The sequence below is a fragment of the Siphateles boraxobius genome, unplaced genomic scaffold (genome assembly GCF_051911475.1).
Source record: "Siphateles boraxobius isolate OS27281-9 unplaced genomic scaffold, OSU_SipBor_1 1, whole genome shotgun sequence".
NCBI classification, from domain to species: domain Eukaryota; kingdom Metazoa; phylum Chordata; class Actinopteri; order Cypriniformes; family Leuciscidae; genus Siphateles; species Siphateles boraxobius.
In genome coordinates, this window is record NW_027508699.1 from 18,190,922 (window position 1) to 18,212,324 (window position 21,403).

Below are 21,403 nucleotides of genomic sequence, written 5' to 3' on the forward strand. Positions count from 1 at the left end.
CTCTGTGTAAAAACTTTGAATTTCTCTCTCAGTGCCCACATTAAAATCTTTATTTAAAGATGTATACAGCTGGTGACAACAGTGTTACACACAACACATAAACTGTATAAACTGAAAGTGCAAAGTGTCACTCCAAACATAATCTTAAATAAAAAATATCTGAACTTTGTCAAACATTTAAAATGTTTCACTCATTCCACAGTTATTGAGTATAAAATCTCAGCAGAATGAATCCATGCAATGCATCTTCAGCACGAAAGGAGCTCCTTTACCCACTGACCTTATGTCAGGGTCATTTTAAACTAAGACATACAGACATTATGTAGCTCCACCAATGAATATAGCAGTAACATCCCCTCTACACAATATCAGCTCATAGTATTTCTTTCACTCAATGTTTAGTATTTTAAAGAAATAATAAAAAGTAAAAGATGATTAAGGTGCAGTTAAACCTGGTGCTAAACCTAAAGTGCTATAACCTTTGTGAGGGGCCGTTTGCTCCCCAGGGCTTCACAAACAGTGCAATGGTCCATTCAAATAGTTCTGGGATGGAAAGATTCAGTTCTCAGTCCACAGGATGACTTCCTGCACAAGGCTACTTCGTCAGGTAGATGTACATGGTCTTTATGAATTCCCTCCATGTTAACACAGCTGTTGATAACCAATGGGCATGAGCTCTAGAGTCTATGTTCACCACACATTTTGAAATGTCCCCCTGGAATGAAAGATGAAAAGAAAGCATTGTCATTTGACACGCCATTACATACACTATCAATCAAAAGTTTAGGGTCAGTAAAATCGTTTTAAAGAATTCTCTAATGTTCATCAAGGCTGCATTTATTTGATCAAAAATACAGTAAAACAGTAACATTATTAAAATATAAAATATCTTTTCTATTTCATTACATTTTAAAATGTAATTTATTTCTGTGATGGTAAAGCTGAATTTTCAGCATCATTAATCCAGTCTTCAGTGTCACACAATCCTTCAGAAATCATTCTAATATGCTGATTTACTGCTCAAGAAACATTTTCTTATTATTATCAATGTTGAAAACAGTTGTTGTGCTGTTTAATATTTTTGTGGAAACCATGATACATTTATTTCAGGAAACGTTGATGAATTTAACAGCATTTATTTGAAACAAATCTTTTGTAACATTATTCTTGCTGAATAACTGAATACATTTTTTTAATTAGGGTTACTGACCCCAATATTTTGAACAGTAGAGCGTAGTACGCTAACCTCCGAAATGCAAGTATGAAATCGCAGTAGCACAAAGAAAATAATTAGATGCACTTTTAAGAGAATGGCTACAGGTGGGTAGCAATATTTCCTCATATGGCCTCTAGAGATCAGGATCAATCTTGGTTTATGCAGAAGGCAGTACAGAGAATGAACACTTACCCATCCTCCTCTCTTTTTGAGCCACGGGACCAGGCTCCTACGTGCAAATTCTCCCAGACTGTCCACAATGGTGTGCACCATGACTGGATGGCCCTGTCGCACACAGTCCACCGCCAGCCCAGCAGCTACAGCGTAGATGGCCACCACTTTGCCCCATGTGATCCCTTGAAAGTAAAAGCAATTCTGTGAGCAGAAGTAGAGGGCTATTGAGCACCTCAAACTCTCTCTTGCTTTCGCATTAATCATACTAGCGTTTTAGAAATGAAAATCCTAAATAATATTAAAAACAGTTTATAATGAGAATTCAGTAAAGAATCAGCAAATCCTAGATTTGTCATATCTAAAAATTAAATGTCAATGTATCGAAAAGAAACCATTTTTTTCTCCACAAAATATTAATATTTCTTTATGCTCCTTAAATCAAGTGTCTTCAAATTAATAAATAGTTAAACTACCTTAAAGAATGTTATAGTTATTTTAGAAATGGCAACCTCCCGTTACAGTCTACAACTTACAACAAAGGCTTTCCACCATGAAAAACATTTTAAGTATAAAACCGGGCCAGATCTAAGACAGCATCTAACAGTTTAGATAGTCTCCTTGAAAATCTATTCAACTACATAGAGGCTCTGCTGTGCTGATGATGTAACAGGAAGGTTAAAACCATTAAGTCTCAGCATTAACACACTGTCATGCTTCACTAATGATGAGCCAAGAGTCAGGGACTATGCCAATTGTTTATGTTCCTTCATCTTCAGCATTCATTTAAGATAATTCCTCTCGGATCTATTCCTTACTATAGAAGATAGGTTGTGAGAAGATTGTCAGGCAGAGTAGAATGATGTTGCCATGGTTTTGGGCTCAATCACAACCACCATGTACATCAAGGAGAAGCAGAACCAAGATAAAATATGTGACCAAATATGTACAAAGAGAAGAATGTGGATATGTCCTTTTTAGGGGTTTTTCCATGTTCCCAAAAAACCCCACTAAAGAACTTGTCATTAAACCACAAGAGATGCTGATGATCAAAATGGCCCTCTCAAACACACTACTGAAATCCATTATGTTAAAGTCAATCGCTCTGCAGTAAAGACAATTTTACTGCAATTTAATAAAAACAAACATAATGAAATTGATGTCCTGAATTGTTTTTTTAAAAGCTCAAACTCTGCTCAGGCTAACATCGCTTCATTTACATTTGGAACGAATCCCACAATCTCCAAATTCCATCCATTTATAGTAAAGATGCGCTCATGTGCAGTACTGCAGGGTTTTTTGGGGTCCCAAAACAGCCTCAATTGTCATTTATGTACAGAATATAATAATAGTATTAATAATAATAACAAAATATAATAATGAAATAAATAATAAAATACTTTAAAGTCACCATGAAATCAAAAGAGTTTTTAATGGAACTATTTATTTTTAATAAAATAAATAGTTTATAATGCACTATTTATTATAAATGATTTAGCCTACTCATGACATCTTTCTTTTTTCTTTTCTTTTTTATTCACATGCCCTCGAAAACTTTCATCAAAATAACTTTCCCTTCAACTTTAAACGACATCTCTTCTAATGACATGTTACTAGGTACAATTCTGGATGGACAATATTTCATGCCGACTTTAAAAGCACAAAATATTTGAAAAAACAAAAATACTTTAATGCAGGGCCAGCGAGGTCATGTCCACAAACACTGCCTATGAAACACCTGTTATATTGTCTTCAAGCTCACTTACCCATGGCTAGGATCTCTGTTGCTACAGAGAGAAACGCATCTGAAACCACAGCCTCGACTGCTACACTGATGTTCAGCTGCTTTGCGATATTACGATATACATATGGGCGCATACACTCCAGTTCATCACCTGTAAAACAAAGCAAAACATGTAAAATGTCCTAAATATACACAATGAGAGGGACATGTGTTGTCATAATTTATCGATCATATAATTTTTTCCAAGTGCAGCCTTGATACACTCTTGTTATAAATCACATAAAATTACAACATTAAAGGGTAACTAAACCCCTGGTCAGAGCCTGACTCCACCCACTGGCAATATTTGAAAAATGCTGGAAAATTGGGCAGAGGCCAGCGGAGGGGGGCGAGCACCTGAGATGCATCTCTTTGTATGGAACCTGCCTACGTCACCGGCAACCGCTACGTCACGAACCACCGCAAACTGCAGTAGCCACCGTTCAACCTGAAGAGGGCAGCACTCAGACGTTTTTAAACCATATATTGTAGAATTAAAACACGTTAAACCCAAATGTCAAAAAAATTACTGGAATCAATGAACAGCATATATGAAGCTCCATTCTTACAGATCATTAACTAAAAAAAGTTGTTTTAGTGTTTAGTTACCCTTTAAAGACAAATTAATCCCTACCCCAAATAAAATAGAGATAAACAATAAAGAAAACTAGCCGAAAGAAAGAAAGAAAGAAAGAAAGAAAGAAAGAAAGAAAGAAAGAAAGAAAGAAAGAAAGAAAGAAAGAAAGAAAGAAAGAAAGAAAGAAAGAAAGAAAGAAAGAAAGAAAGAAAGAAAGAAAGAAAGAAAGAAAGAAAGAAAGAAAGAAAGAAAGAAAGAAAGAAAGAAAGAAAGAAAGAAAGAAAGAAAGAAAGAAAGAAAGAAAGAAAGAAAGAAAGAAAGAAAGAAAGAAAGAAAGAAAGAAAGAAAGAAAGAAAGAAAGAAAGAAAGAAAGAAAGAAAGAAAGAAAGAAAGAAAGAAAGAAAGAAAGAAAGAAAGAAAGAAAGAAAGAAAGAAAGAAAGAAAGAAAGAAAGAAAGAAAGAAAGAAAGAAAGAAAGAAAGAAAGAAAGAAAGAAAGACTTTTGATTTTCACATATTGATGTTATGTCAGATAATAAACATCATCACACCTTTAACGAGCATCAATTCACACTCACTCTGGTTCTCTTACCCAGTTTTAGAAGCACCACAGATACATCTATAAGAGCACCGTGTGGCTCGGGCAGATATGGCTCAACTTTTGACCAGCTGAATCCTTCCCTTATGATTCTGGAGTGAATGAAGTCTCTACAAAGTTCCTTGGACTGATAGACGAGCTCTTTTTCCGTGTGAGTCCGATCAAACACCATCTCCGCGGCGAACACGGACACGGTGGATCGCTCGAACACTTTCATGTCCCGCATGTTTGTATGGCACGAGCTGTGTTCACTGGCCAGGTAGCCTACACAAACACCCCACAGACTCCACTAACAATACGAAGCGCATTTCTACGTCGAAAATTTGGACAACTTAAATATGAAACAGGTTCGCCGAAACGTCAAGGGCCAATCAGGAAAAATAAAAGGACAGCCCAAACTAAATTCCCTCGCTAACAAATTGATCAATCGACCAACTTCCGCTCCGCTTACCGATTTTATCATTTCTCATCTTCAATGTATCTTCTATGTTTCGCACGACAACCTACACTGTTGAAATGGACTTTCAGTCATATTTCCATCATTCTGTCCGAGGTTGCTGTTCGCTTGTGCCCTGGATCGGACACTTGGAAGCGATTTTTCTCTCTACCTGGAACGCTTAGGTAACCACTAATCAACCAAGTGAACGGCTTAGTCCAAATATAAATGGCATCCTGGCACGGCTCACAATGCTTTTAGTCCATGGAACTATATCAAATAATATCAACTCTTCAAATCCTAGGTCACTTCTCAAATGAATGCAACAATAGCATGCAACATTAATATTAATTTCGTAAATCACACTCATATTAAAAGAGGAGACGTTTATCAAACAGACCCAGGCGTGAATACCTCCCGTAAAATGTTTATTTCATATAATAATTCTTCCCTAATGATCTGTGGGAAGTTCATTCATGTTTTGCTCTAGTGGTGACCGTGTAAGTTATTATCTGTCTATGTTTAGCTAGCTAATCCTCTCACTACAAACCAACACAACAGTTTAAAGTCCTGTGACTCGTGAATAGACCTCAGTGTGGGTGTTCATATCTTTATCTGATGGTCATATTTCACATAATGGTAACAGTGGTAATCCCAGAAGACAGTTTAAAATGTATGAGAGTTCAATTGCAAGTCAAGTTTACAGAGATGTCACTTTCATTCATCGCATCCATCATGTTTTATTCATAGTTGGCTCATTCAATGCATGCCATACTATAACTAAAATAATGTAATCTGACTGATAAAAGCAACATTACACTCTAGTTAAAAAAGTGAAATCATATTCAACCACCCCTTTAAGCCTTAGGCTATCTATTTAGTGTTGATATAAGTGGTAGGGGTAAAGCTAGTTAAAGTCACCATGAAATCAAAATCATTCACTGCATGCCATACTAAAACTAAAATAATGTAATCTGACTGATAAAAGCAACATTACACTCTAGTTAAAAAAGTGAAATCATATTCAACTGGCTATCATATTCCATATTTGATGGAATATATTCCACTATATATTCATATTAGTGGAATATAATATGCATATTCACTAAATAGGCTATCTATTTAGTGTTGATATAAGTAGTAGGGGTAAAGCTATAAGTCACCATGAAATCAAAATAGGCTACTTAAAAACGACAATAGGCTACTTATTTTCAGAGGTGTACACAAGTAACTTCCTTACTTGAGTGAAAGTACTGATACTACTGGTCAAATATTACTCTGTTACAAGTTAAAGTTGTAAATACGTATTTTTCCTTAAGTAAAAGTACAGAAGACTCGTTTTTAAAAGTACTAAGTATCAAAAGTAAATGTAAATGCTTGTTTTATAATTGTTGCATTGTTGAATGTAATACTTACCTTATGCCTCTGAAGCAACCTAGTGAATACACCTACCAGTTAGTAGTATCTGTGGAATTAAGAGCTTTTAGAATGTTATAAAACCTATAGAAATTAAACAACTGAATTGACAAAAAAGACAGCCACAATCATCTTAATTTTTTAGAATGTTATAAAACCTATAGAAGTTAAACAACTGAATTGACAAAAAAAGACAAAGAATTTAACACTCCTAAAACCCCAACAAAAGAAGTACACATCAATGTGTATCCATTCATGCACATTTGAATCAAGTGGTCTATAAAAATCCAACCTGGTTTAAAACCCAGCTACACAACCGTATAATAACAGCAATACTGTTTTAAAAAACACCTAAACAGAAATACCTATTTGCCATGAATGCACCCACTGCGCTAAGGATCTGTCTTCGTCCATTTTGCCACATGTTGATTTGTATTCAAAGAAAATGATGGAAAATCTTCACGACAAGTGACCCTAAGAGTGATTACTGATAGGCAGTCTGTCACCTGCAAAAATTAAATCACGTTTTAGAGATGAAAAAAAATCATCCTCTGTTACTACTTTCTACTCAATGACCTTGACAAAAATGTAGTGGAGTAAAAAGTATGATATTTGTCTTTCAAATGTAGTGAAGTTAAAGTAAAAAGTTTCCAGAAAAAATAATACTCAAGTATAGATACGCAAAAAGTATACCTAAAGGGGTGGTATGCCCTTTTCACAAGATATAAAGTATTCAAGTAAATGTACTTTGTTACTGCCCACCTCTGCTTATTTTTTATGGAATATTGCAGTATTCTAAATGATTAATCCCTACACATCATAATTGTTTTAAAATTCATGTTTATTGGCTCGAGGGCGGTACAAAGTGTCACTCATATGAGATCACAGCAATAGCAAACCACAACCATCCAACAATCCAATCAATTCCCGATGGACAAAATCAAGTCCCGCCCTACATTTTTTCAAGTTAACAGAGATGTCACTTTCATTCATTGCATCCATCATGTTTTATTCATTGCTGGCTCATTCACTGCATGCTATACGACAACTAAAATAATTTAATCTGACTGATAAAAAAAAGTACTTTTGTGGACTCAGTGGGTAGCAAAACTGCTTGTTTTGACCTATATACATTTGATATTAAATTAATGCAAACTATAATTCATAGACTTGGTTTATCCTGCTCATGTACCAAGTACTATACATAGCCTATTTATACTGTATTTGTCAAACATTACATTTTTATGCAATCGCATTATACTGTTAAAGGGCTCCTATAATACCCTTTTCATAAGATGTAAAGTAAGTCTCTGAAGTCTCCAGAGTGTATATGTGAAGTTTTAGTTAAAATACCCACAGTGATTTTTTTAATAGCATGTTAAAATTTTAACTTTTTGAGAGTGAGCAAAAACGCACCGTTTTTGTGTGTCCCTTAAAGTGACACCAGGTATCTTTTCAACCTTCATAATATATTTCCAAGTCTCTTGTGATGGTACATCGACTTACAATAGGTTGAATGACACGTCTGCCATAGCCTGACGGGGTCTGTAGCGTTTTTAATCGTATTTTTAAACTTCGGGTTTCGGGTAGTAACCGGCGATCAAAGAGAACTACAAAACTCGACTGCTTTACGGCATATACGTCACTTCCACCACCACCGCCACTTCCTTAAAAGCGCAGGGCTGTCAAGTGTCACTCATTTCGGTCTTTTGTCTCAAGACGCTCTCCCGCCACACATTGTATTTCTCACGCTGAAAAACTATTTGTAATATATTTAATATGCCGCAGCGCCCAAAACTCTGGCCGCGCCGCTCTCACTGTGGAAAAGGCATGAATTCAAGCGCGTCTCCTCTGGTGTTGTTCGTCTGGTGTTGTTAGCCAATCAGAAAATAGCACTATTGTATCTGGGTAACATTTAACGCAACAACCAATGACACCCCGTAGTCTGGGGTGTTTTTTTGTCTGCCTGACTATGTTACGGAAGCTATCTTATCCTCCGTTTATCTTCATGAATCAGGTAATGATTATTTGTCTTGCCTCAAGCTACAATGCAAATCGATTTGTAAAATTTGCAGATTTATTTATGGTAGCTTGATATTATAATATTGACGATATGGTTATTATCTACCACTCAAACATTGCATTGAAGTATCATATAGATTCAGTAAAACGGTAACCAATAGACTAGGCTACTATAATGACACTGGCTTGTAAACATGATCATCGCGATCATTTGTCGTTAGAAAAAAAATAAAACCCATGAAATTATATTCATATGACATGCTGAAATATATGCCACTGTACCTGGGATGAAGACATTTCACACGCGACGCAAGCAGAACACCTGCATGTGACCTCCTCCTACAGTGTTCAGGGCTATCATGGTTGTCAACAAATGCACGATGACAGAGTTTACGACAGTAGTAGAGGACAATACTGTTTCCCAACTGTAGGGGGACCCCGAGGGCAAAAGTAGAGGGCGGAGCTTCAAGAGCTCTTGTTAGCAGCTCCGATTACCTCGTACAGACATGCACTAAAAATTTCAAAAAATGTTAGCCTTTTATGTTCAAACCAGAGTTAGACAAAGATGGAGAGACTCAAAGAAGAAGTGACAAAATGTAAAATGCAACAGGACATTTCTGAATGGTTAGTTGATGAATTTATGTAGCTGATCTTCTAGTCATCGATTAGCATATTCTGTCATGATAATCTATAAATCGTGTTCCCGGGGGCGGGGTAAGGTTTATGTAAATTTTAGGAAGCTCATTGTAGTCCTTACCAACCGTTTGTTGTAGTCCTTAAAAAGGATTTCTGTAAAATAAAATCTCCCTTTGCTTTGAACTTGCAGATGTTGTTTATGTTCCTGATGGACAAAATCAAGTCCCGCCCTACATTTTTTTTCTTGTTTAAAAAGCCGTTTCCCTCAGATTTATATCACAACAGGGAAGAAAAGACTATCACAACTTCCATTTCATGCTGACTTTAAAGTCACCATGACATCAAAATGGAAAAATCTTGTTTTTTTAATGGAATATTGCATTTATTTAAAATAAATTATTTGTATGCCCTCCCTCTTGCAGCGACATCTCTTCTCTTCTCTTCTCTGATGATGTGCTTACTGGCGCGAGGGCGGGACAACCTGTCACTCACATCGATCAATACCAAACCACAACCAATCAATTCTAAATGGACCAAATCAAGTCCTGCCTTACATTTTTTCTAGTTTGAGAAGCCATTTCACTCAGACATATGTCACAAGGAAGGAAAGAATAATTCCAACTTTTGTTTCATGCTGACTTTTATAAATGGGATCCTTCTGAAGGATGCAGAGCATGTGAGGGCCACATGCAGCCAGGAACAGCTAAATGTTTGACCATTTCCCCTTATTTTACTCTTATCATTAGTTCTTCTCTTGTTTAGAAATTATAGCATCAATCCTTTCTCCTTACACCGTGATATTTGCAAAATTAGGCATCACTAAATTTCATTCTAAATCATTTTTGCAGCTTGTTGTACAAAAATGCTCTATTGTTTGTTTGTTGTTGTTGTTGTCTTGCTGAGAGGAAGTTTTGAGTTCTGAAATTCACATGATGTTTTCAGTAACTTCAACTCCCACAATTCCCCGTTCTTTGAATCAGATGCTGCGCATGCGCCGTGGCTCCTATTATTTTGTTCTCCCGCAAGCAATAAATGAAGAGTCGCCGGAACGTGCGTTGATCAATACAAAACAATTACAAGCGGAAAGCGTTTTTCTCGTACTTATACTTTCATACATGGAGTCACACGACACCTAACTGTCATTCTCGCCAGGCTGCGGGGTCCGCCATCAGGGGATTCGAGGCCGAAAACACGGCAGACGAACAGGACATGCAGAGGTGTTTTTCTATGTAAAAGCTAGCTAGCTAAGCAGGGGATCGGAGGAGGAACAGCAAAGCCTTGGAAGAGTTTTACAGCACCCCTCCTTTGGCAGAAAGGGCTACATCTGCTCTCATCCACACCGAACTGCTGTTAGGATGGCGCACCTCCGCGACATGCAGAACCAGGTAACGTTAAATCCTTTGCCCAGCCGAGTCTGTTCATCACCAGGACTATTAATTTCATAATCAGTAAAACCACACTGATGTTTAGTGAGCCTGTCATGTCATGACATGTCTCGATTTAGAGTAATTGACTTAATTGAGGGCTGTCTTGACGTTATATTGTGTCTGGGTAACTATTTTAATGAAGATCCTTTGAAAGAAACGTCTGATTTTTGTTTTGTTACATTTCATGTAATATCGGTTTCATTTAATTTAAATTGTAAATATTATTATATATATATGTAAATGGTTTATATGTTGCTCATAGTAGAGCATCCTAAAGGATGTAATGTAGTCTACAACGGTCCATAGTAAATGCTCACTGATTTTCTTCTACACCTTTCATTGAATCTCATATCATAATTCTACTGTCTCTCTCACACAGAATTCCCGGCTTGACCCGGAGGAGTATTTCACAAAGCAAGAGCGCATTGGGAAGGGGTCTTTTGGTGAGGTCTACAAGGGCATCAACAATCGCACTAAAGAGGTGGTGGCCATCAAGATCATCGACCTGGAGGAGGCGGAAGATGAGATTGAGGACATTCAGCAGGAGATCACGGTGCTCAGCCAGTGTGACAGCCCCTATGTCACCAAATACTATGGCTCATATCTGAAGGTACACTCTCCCATTGTTTGGGATCTCAGGCGTGTACAGACAAACAATAGTAAGAGTTTTTTTTGTATGTCATTACAGCATCTTTTAATATCAACATGAAATCACTTTCTTAATGCATGTTGACATGATTTATCAATGCATTATTCTAAAGAAAAAAATTATACCTTTTTACAAAATGTAATGCTTAGTTCTTCTTCTGAAAAAAACTTTCCTCCTTCGTTGTCACAACCTCATGTGAGAGTTATGTTAACCAATGGCCAAATTGCTAGGTTTCTGCAAGGAGATCTGTTTAATACCTGGATAGAGAAATCAGTCATCTCAATTGCGCTTGTCTAGTATGGGCAATTTTTAAATGTGCTATATTTACTTCTGGATACTCTGTTCTGCTGCCAGGTTGTTTTTAGCCATCACCTTAACTGAAATGTCATGTTACTAATGATGTCATGACAATGCTGATTTGCTGTTTGCATCCCACACACACACAATCTGCTAAGATATTATGAAATATTTTGGATTCAGTGTTGCTTAAAAAAAATCTCCATTAACAATTTGAATGGCTGTCAAAAGCTAAAATATGCTCCTTGCTGCTCAATGGTGTAATAACTGCATCTGCAAACATTGAGCCCTTTGTAAATTCACTTTTAGATTGTAATGTCCACTGTCAAATCAATTTCTTATGGATAATATCAACCCCGCCCTATATTTTCTCTCATTATATAACCTGTTTCAATTGGAATTACTTTTTATTGATTTAATGTTTTATAAATCTCCTTTATGTTGACATAGATGCATAATACCAGATCTGTTATGATTTCAGACAAATTCTTCTGCACCTTCTATCTTAAAATGTTTTCACAACAATTCTGGGCACCCCAAAAAACTCTACTCAAGAGTTAAAGGTTAAAGAACCATATTTTCTTACTCTGAATTACATTTTCTGCTGTTGTGCAATGAAAATGGTTCCATGGATGTTAGAGGTTCTTCAAAGAATCATCTATGCCAATAAAGAACCTTTATTTTTAAGCCACATGATAAAATACCTACTGGAGTCATATTGAAATATGAACACTAAATACAACAAATGTCATGTGACACTTGAAGAAATTTTGCTTGTTATTTTTGCCCTCATCTATAGGGAACTAAGCTGTGGATCATCATGGAGTATTTAGGAGGCGGCTCTGCTTTAGATCTTGTAAGTAGAACAACAGTGGCTCTTCAGTTATGGGAACGTTTTCATGGGTCTATTCATGTGATCATAAGAGCCTTTAGAAATATAATTTGTCTTCTACTTTCCTCCACACGTCTCAGTTGAAACCAGGACCGCTAGAGGAGACGTACATCGCCACTATACTGAGAGAGATTTTGAAGGGACTGGAATACTTGCATTCGGAAAGGAAGATTCACCGTGATATAAAAGGTGTGATAACATGCACGTCTGCCTACTCGAATCAGGCCGGATAGGAATGGCTTCGGATTTAATAATTTGCTTTGTGTGAAATCTGAACTCTGTGCTGATGATTCATGTTGTGTCTTGTGGAAGCTGCCAACGTGCTGCTGTCTGAGCAGGGGGATGTGAAGCTGGCAGACTTCGGGGTGGCGGGACAGCTCACAGACACCCAGATCAAGAGAAACACTTTTGTGGGAACTCCTTTCTGGATGGCTCCAGAGGTCATCAAACAGTCTGCATATGATTTTAAGGTGCGGAGATCCAGACAAATGGTCTTTTCCCAGCGTGCAAAAGAACAACATGAATATTAATGTCCGAATGTGTCTGCAGAGCTGTGAAAACACACGTTCAGCACTCTGGCAGAAAGGCTGGAGTGGTAAAACTGTTCCCAAGCATTCAGCTTTCTTTCTTTTTTAAGTGGTAGGCATGGAAACCAGTCACTAACAGAGTTTACATTTTAGCGTAGTAGCAGCTAATCATATACACATTTGTATAATATCTAATTGAGATCAATGAAGACTATTTGGTTTGCTTTTTTTTGTGCAGGCAGATATTTGGTCCTTGGGAATTACTGCTATTGAACTAGCGAAGGGGGAACCCCCAAACTCCGACCTGCATCCGATGCGAGTGCTGTTTCTCATTCCCAAGAACACTCCCCCGACGCTGGAGGGCTCCTACAGCAAACCCTTCAAAGAGTTTGTGGAGGCGTGCCTCAATAAAGACCCTCGCTTTGTGAGTATTTTGGTATTCATTTCTGTAACCCAAACTTTTGAATTGTAGTCTATCACTGTTTCCACAAAAGTGTTAAGCAGCGAAAACTGTTTTCAACAGTGAAGAAATGTCTCTGAAGGATCATGTGACAATGAAGACTGGAGTAATGATGCTGAAAATTCAGCTTTGTCATCACAGGAATAAATTGCATTTTAAAATGTATGAAAATAGAAAACAGCTCTTTCTTTTTTTCAATATATATATTTTTTAACAATATTTCATCAGATAAATATGCAGCATTGGTGAGCATTAGAGACTTTAAAAAAACGTAATTATTACTTTTGATTGGTAATGTAGCTATAATATAGCACACAACTTGTTAAAATAAATGATCAAGCTCTAATTGTAGACAGACATCTCAAGATTTTTGAGATGGGGTGAAAAAATCTAAACTAACTCTGTTAGTTTAACTGCTTCTATTGTTCTCATTTGTAAGTCGCTTTGGATAAAAGCGTCTGCTAAATGAATGAATGTAAATGAGGTGGTAAAAACATTGAGCATCCTGAGCAAGGCATCACTATTCTGGTTATGTGCAGCGGCCCACCGCCAAGGAGTTACTGAAGCACAAATTCATCACACGCTACACCAAGAAAACCTCCTATCTGACGGAGCTGATTGATCGATACCGCCGCTGGAAGTCTGAAGGCCACGGAGACGAGTCGAGCTCTGATGATTCCGACATGTATGTCATCCATCTATCCATCATAATGCACGTCATCCATCTATCCATCATAATGCACATACTCTACAATCAATAACGGCCCTCTAATTCATCATGATGTATTATTCATTTCTTATTACTTGAGCCCTGTCCTTTTAATTAGATCTCTGGTGAATTGATCCTCATGAGTTATAGCCTCTGTTTCTCCTTGTACTTGAACAGGGATGGCGATAGTGATGACAGAGACCAGTGTCCCATGTGGACGTTCCCCACAGTACGACCCAGCTCCATGAACAAGCTCCAGAAGGGGTACACAAACACAGACTCAGAGGTGAGGAATCCAACATTTCATAATTGTTTTAGAAATGCATCAGTTTGGGTTGTCCTGTCATTGTAGACCTTTTTTTTTTTTTTTTTATAGGAAAAAGTTCACAATACCAACATTTAGTTGTGAAATTTCACTATTCATGATACCAATTTTGATATCACAGCAAAAGTAAAAAAAAAGTTATGAAGTTCAAATTAAATATTAATAAATGAAACAAAAACAATGAAATGTTAAATTTCTCAAAGAAGCAACATTGCTTCAAATGTTTCACGTAATTATTCAAATAAATGAAGACTAGGTAGTGTTTTTCTCCAGGTTTTCTGCAAATTTAAGGTCACAAAAAGTTCTTATTCATCATTTTGTGGGGTCTTACATTTGATGACATGTAAACAGTAATCGCAGTATATGGCCTAATATGATTTATTAAACTTCAAAAGGATATGATTTAAATAAATATGAACGTTTCACATTTGCGTCAAAATGCGGCACTGTTGAACATTTTTACAGGGTCACGGTTTCAGAGCAGTTTGCAGACATGCCTTTATTCCACCATGCAATTGCTTATGCCAAGTCGTATTAGGGTACTTTTACACTGTTGCCGCGGGTTGAAGCAAGCCATCCCGGAATTTTACCGGGATGCAATTGGGCTAGTTTTGATTAGCAATTAGGCACACTTGGCGGGTTTTGTTATGCAGACTTGGCAAACCTGCTCATGATCTACTGTTGATGAATTATGATGATCTTTTTGTGACGGTGTTTATATTGCAATGTCTTGTAAATGGCTGTAAGAGTGCATCATTTATTTCTCGCATATGTTTGAATGAGCAGATGGAAAAGGTAAATCGGGCATTTCAAAATAAGAGTCCTGCTGTATTTTGGACTTGTTTATATTAAGTCCCACATTATCTTTTTTTCCCCCCTGGGAATTATTGGTATTTTGGTTACACAATAAACTTTATCTGGCATTTAATTTAAGGTAAAATCCTGTGGCTTCTCTCTGGGCCTTCCCAGGAATTAAGGATTAAGAGCATTATTCATTCAACATAGAGATTTTACTAGTATTGGCAAAGTCATTTTTTTTTTATTGCCTTTTTGTTTAAAGGGTGGTTGATTATGATTTCACATTTATGAAATGTCCTATTGCATTCAGAAATGTCCTATTGCAGTCTACATGTTGTCACTTCTTCTTCAGTCTCTCCATCATTGTCTGACTCCGGTTTGAACATAAAAGGCTAAATGTTTTTGAAATTTTCAGTGCATGTCTATGTGAGGTTGTAGCTCCACCGCCTGTGCTGGGAGCAGCAGCTCATTTGCATTTAAAGGTGCAGTGTGTGATTTTTAGCAGCAGCTAGTGGTGAGGTTACGAATTGCAACCAGCAAAAGTTATGGTGGCCGACTTCGACATGGTCTGAGACAGCAGAGAGTAGCCAGTTCAGCAATGAGGTTTCTTTACAAGGATAAATTAAGAAATTATTATGTTTACTTAATAATTCAGTAAAACTATGTTATTGCGATTATTATTGTTACTTGTTCATCATTGTGTCAGTGTTTTATTCGCTGAACTAAGCTTGCTCCCTAACATAGTAACGAAACGCGTTTGTCCATTTAGGGCTACTGTAGAAACATGTCAGCGCATTTCAATGTAAGGGGACCTGTGATGTATGTAGATAGAAACTGCTTATTCTAAGGTAATAAAAACATAATGGTTCATTATGCAAGGTCTTTATACACCACTGAAAACATAGTTATGGATCTTATATTGCATTTCTGTCAATAGATCCTCAGAAATATTACACAATGCACCTTTAAAGGGACAGACAGAAAACCTGTGCGTTTTTGCTCACCCTCAAAAAGTGACAATATTAACATGCTATATAAAAATATCGTGTTATCGTTAAACTATCATTATCGTTATATTAAACATTTTTGTTACTTGAAATAAAATAAACATTAAAGGGTCAGTTCACCCAAAATTGAAAATTATCCATTAATTTACTCACCCTCAAGCCATCCTAGGTGTATATGACTATAGGACCTATATATAGGTGTATATGTATATTACTTTTATGATGGATGGATGCGCTTTTTTTGGAGCTTCAAAATCTCAGTTACTATTTACTCCCATTATAAAGCTAGGAAGAGCCAGGATATGTTTTAATATAACTCTGATTGTGTTTGGCTGAAGAAGAAAGACATACACCTAGGAGGGCTTGAGGGTGAGAATCTAGACATTTAAAAAAGAATAATAATAATGACAAAAACAACTAAATTACTAAAACGTACACTAAAGTTGAAATGAAAACAAAAAATAAAAATAAAATCGAATAAAAAATATGAACAAAAACTATTATAGTATATCAATAATACTGAAATAAAACTTCGGTGTACCTGTTTTACACCATTTTTTTTAGCATTATCCTTGTACTGAAGTACCAGTAGTTTTGACATCCCTACATGAAAGATAATGTTATGGTTTGAATTTATGGTTTACAGGCAGCTGAGACGGTAAAGAGGCAGCCCAAGTCACAATGTTTGTCGGCGCTGGTCTCTCCCATCTTCAGAGAGGTAAAAATGCACTATATAAAGCTCTCACCTCTTATACATCCTGACTGGAGTTCTATCTGTAAGCTTTATGCTTTTTATCACGGTGGCAGCAGATAATCCAGCAGTAAAGTAATAAACAGTGATAAGCTCTATATGTTATAGAGTTAAATGTAAGTCAATCTGTTCTCCAGTTGAAGGAGAAGAGAAGGGCATGTGGAGGAGGAATGGGTGCCATAGAGGAGCTGGAGAATGCCTTCAACCTGGCAGAAGAGTCCTGCCCTGGCATCTCTGACCTCCTGATCTCACATATGATGGAGAGAGTGTGCAGGTGAGCAGATCTGTACGAAGAAAAAGAACAGTGGTATAGAATAAATGCCACTATTTAAGGCTTTTCTCACTGCGCTTAACCCTGGGTTATCATCGTTCTAAACACTACTTTTAACCTCGCATGAAGGAATGTTTCACACTTGTAATTTAGAAGCGGGTTTAGCACCGCTTTTTACCTGGTGTTATGAAACCCTGCTTTGCAGTGTCAACCTTACATTGTGGTGCTAAAGTTGTACAGTCTGAAACGATGCAGTGTTAAGGCCCGTTCACACCAAGCACGATAACTATAAAGATAACGATAAAGATATAATTCTAAAAATCGTTCTCCATATTAAAGAATAACAGAGTTCACACCACAACTATAACGATAAAGATTGAGGAACGATATCGTTGGGATCACTTTCAGAACGATTTTTTCCCAGCTGTCGAACGATAAAACACTGACAGCCAATCAGAATCCATTCTAATTTAAAGGTCTCGCGCATTTAAAATGGAAGATGACATTGCAGAGAAGTTAATCATCGAGGTTCAAAAAAATCATCCACTGTTTGACAAGTCAAACCCCCTTTTCAAGGATACGTTAAAAAAGATGGATATATGGAAAGCAATCGGTCGTATCCTGGGAATAAATGGTGAGATGTATTAACGATGAGATATTATGCAGTTTAGCATTGTAACAAAATTACCTCAGGTAGGCTATCCAGCGCTAGTTTTAACAACATTGCTGAAGTTGCAGTGAAAAAGGCGTTGTATACATAAAGGTGTTGACTAGTCGATGTTTTTATCCCATCATTGACTTCGTCAGCTAAATTCACTGTTAGATTAGATCGATTACACTAGACTTGCTAGATTCACTGTTTAGATGCGCTCAGAACATAGCATGCTGGCTGAGGACATCTGCTGGCAAAGACATGTAAAGGCAATAAGAACAGCAAAAACATTTTCAATGACATGTTGTAATTATAATAAAATTCGGATTCTCCCAACTCCTCTCGTCTTTTAAGGATATCGTGTACCCAAAAGCGCCTGTTTTTCTTTTGATATTTTTTTGTAACGTAAAGCAGCAGCAGGTCATCCATTTTCGCTACTTTGAAACCGCAGCGCGGGCGCACGCGTGTTTAGAATAAAAAGACCGTTATCGGTCGTTGGTGTGGACGCATATATATAGTTATCTTTATCGTTATCTTTATAGTTATCGTGCTTGGTGTGAACGGGCCTTTAGAATGTTACGACCAGAGATAGAAACTCGAGACTGCGACTTGGGACTTAAAGGGTTAGTTCACCCAGTAATGAGATTTCTGTCATTATTTACTCACCCTCATGACGTTCCAAGCCTGTAAGACCTTTGTTCATCTTCAGAACACAATGTGTGATGTGAACAGATATTTTTGATGAAGTCCGAGAGCTGTCTGACCTCCCTATAGACAACAACGCCACTACCATTTTCAAGGCCCAGAAAGGTAGTAAAGACATCGTTAAAATAGTCTATAGGCACGTTTCCAATGTGGGGCCCAAAGCTGTCGTGCTAGCACGTGCCAGGGCCAGTAGCGTTACCACTGTCACTTCCTGGGCTTGATCGGGGGGCGGGGCCAACAGCAAGGGTTTTTTGGCCCGCCGAATTCCTTTTTCCAAAGCGGGCCAGCTCAGACTTGAGGAGTGGTCATGAACAGAGGCGGAGTTTAGTCATGAGACGGCAGTGTCGGATAATTTGATATACCAGCTATCATGAGCATTAAAGCCAGACTTTTAAAGTGCCTATTTTTTGCTATTTTAAAGTTTCCTAATGTTGTTTTGGAGTCTCCTACAACAGGTTTACATGCATCAAATGTTAAAAAAATGTTTCATTTTCTCATAATATACATTTCCACATCACCACATGTTCAATGATTCTCAAATGACTTGTCACATGAATCAATCTCTCTAAATCCCTCCTTTCCGTGAGCTACTCTGCTCTTATTGGCCAGACGGCTCAGTCTGTTGTGATTGGTTTACCGCGTACAGGGCGCATCGAAAACAAAAACGCCTGTTGCCAAAACAACATCAGCTCTGCTTGTCCTGAGGCTTCCTACACCGTAAACTAAACACAGTAACGAACAATGACGTCGATTTTAAAATATAAATCAGAGCGCGAGTCCGATGATGATGAAACACTGGAAGAACTAGTTATTCAACCCGAACCTCCATCGCAAGGACGACTCGAGCAGGACGTTTTTCAGTGATACGCTACTCAGTTTGAGGTACATTATGAGATGTTGCAACTGTAATTCCTCACCATCAGGATTAACAAAAATATAATTTATTTATTTTAATATCAGTCTAATGCATTAATCCATGTTAGCGTTTCAGAACGTCCCAGAGGACGGTGTCTCGTGACATTATCACGTACAATAGAAGTCCCATTTCATTGGCTAGGCGGCAACCAATAAAACGGCTCCTTTGAAACCCCCGCTAATGCCCCCTTTCTCTCTCACCGCCACTGAGTTGCAAGTGCACAAGTTAGTTTTGCATTTAATATATCGTGAAAAGAGTAGCAAAAGTCAAGGCTCGAAATTTGAAATTGCAGTTACAGGTTTGAGAAGTTGCTAGTGCCTAATTGAGGTTGTAATGTGAATTTAAGAATAAGTGCAACTATGTACTACAATTTTGTGTCTTATTGTATTTTTGTGAATAGCATTTTACACATTTGTGACTACTTGTCTGCAGCTTCAAATTCAGAATACAGGTTTGTGACTATTGTCTGCGCGTGCAAATTTCTACATTCAACTTCAGATTTTTATTTTACAGGTTTTCACATTGGAGCTGTGAGTGTAAATTTTAGCGTAGAAATACGAATATTTACTGTACAAGTTCTCAAATTCACATCTACAAGCTCTCGAGTTTTGCTACTCTTTTTCCTTCATACTGGAGAGAGTGCTAAAGCTCCTCAGGTCGTATTTTTGTTGGAAAATTTGTAGAAATGATCGTTCTTTCTAAATGTGATTATCAATATAGTGTCCTGTGACTACGAATAAACAGAAACAGACACGACTGAATAAGTACGCGTTTCCTCTTTCTTTTGTTTTATTATTTTTAGTTTACTAATTATTATTATTAGTTTACTGGTAAAACTTCCATTTGTTTGTGAAGGATGGGATTGTGTGACGTTGTTCGAGAGAGGCATGTTACGGGCAGGTTTTAGTGAAGTGCTGCGGAGCTTCTGGCTTGATGGTGGAAATGCACCGTGGTTTTGGGCTCTGTGCTACAGGTCCGAGACAATTAGCCCAGCCCAACCCGTTGAAAGCCCTGGCTGCACTGGCCTGACGGTGGAAAAGCGGCTCATGTGACTACAGTAAACACAGCGCAGAGCTTCCGACTGAAAGGGATAGTGACTGAAAGTGATCCGTTTCATTATTACATAGTCTGAAAAGTCCATGAATACCCCGAATTAATTGTTAACCCTGAGTAAATTAGAAGCAATGTGAAGCAAGTTAACCCAGTATTCCTTTTACCCAGGATTTACAAGGACCAAAGGTTAATTTTTTTTCAAATGTTAAAAGCTCTTATGAGTGTAAATGTCATATTCTGTTGTAAAAAAAACTCTTCTTTTCTATCAGGTTTGCTCTGAATGGCAACACCAAACCATCATCACGGTGAAGCCCCGCCTCTCCTGCTGCTGCTCCCTCCTTCCGCCCAAAATCATCAGAGCCCCATCAGGACCACAATACAACTGCCCATCCTCCACCCTCTCTTACTCTCAGAGAACTTTTAATTAGTTATGATTAAATATTTTTACAGTTTTCTTTATAGAATGGAAAGTATTTAAGAGAAAAAGCCATGTCATGGAGCGAACTGTGTTTACCTGTTAGATCAAAATCCTATTATAAAGTGTTTATGGAGACATTGTGTTTGTGTGGTAATTGGTGTGAAATGTCATAATTACACATTTGTCAAGACCTCCTCAAATATTAAATGAAGTTAAAATGATACAATGTGCATCCTAAAGTAAGGTTTTCAGTTGACCAGGGGCATATACAGTTATATTTATAAATACATGTAGGGGAGTCTATGGTCTTATATTTATCTATAACCAAAACCTATACAAAACTATGTATTGTTATGGTAGCCTATATTAATGTTACCATTGTGCAAAAAGCATACATAACATTACTATTAAATAGTTCCTGTTATCAGACTGTTGAGCATGAAAATGCTCAAAGATTTTATTTTAATTATGCTTAGATATCCTTTATTTTTAGGAAATGCTCAAATGTCCTTTGTTTTTATATACGCTCAAATTATATTCCAATGGATCTGGAGCTTGTAGCATCTGTGTTCTGTTTCTCAATCTGTATCACGATACTGTCCTCATCTGAGCTCGTGCCCATTCATCCATGTACTGTCAATAGGTCAGGCCACTCATATTTACACACTTTCAATATTACATAAACTGATTTGA

At 37.3% G+C, this 21,403-nt stretch overlaps 2 protein-coding genes across 2 annotated transcripts; one reads left to right on the forward strand and one right to left on the reverse strand.

The window, feature by feature from the left end:
• Positions 1 to 35: 35 nt before the first annotated feature.
• bokb (BCL2 family apoptosis regulator BOK b) lies at positions 36 to 4,776 on the reverse strand. Its single transcript, XM_077226363.1, has 4 exons — positions 4,338 to 4,776; positions 3,154 to 3,282; positions 1,409 to 1,572; positions 36 to 715 (listed from the first exon to the last, which is right to left on the reverse strand). The coding sequence occupies exons 1-4, from the start codon at positions 4,567 to 4,569 to the stop codon at positions 596 to 598; spliced, it is 645 nt and encodes a 214-aa protein (XP_077082478.1). The 5' UTR covers positions 4,570 to 4,776; the 3' UTR covers positions 36 to 595.
• Positions 4,777 to 9,826: 5,050 nt separating this feature from the next.
• Positions 9,827 to 20,845, forward strand: stk25b (serine/threonine kinase 25b). The gene is made up of 11 exons (XM_077226502.1): positions 9,827 to 10,238; positions 10,660 to 10,890; positions 12,026 to 12,082; positions 12,199 to 12,307; positions 12,431 to 12,588; positions 12,884 to 13,069; positions 13,645 to 13,790; positions 13,992 to 14,100; positions 16,591 to 16,662; positions 16,833 to 16,969; positions 20,562 to 20,845. Exons 1-11 carry the CDS (start codon positions 10,209 to 10,211, stop codon positions 20,599 to 20,601), a joined length of 1,275 nt encoding a protein of 424 aa, XP_077082617.1. The 5' UTR covers positions 9,827 to 10,208; the 3' UTR covers positions 20,602 to 20,845.
• The last annotated feature ends 558 nt before the right edge of the window (positions 20,846 to 21,403 follow it).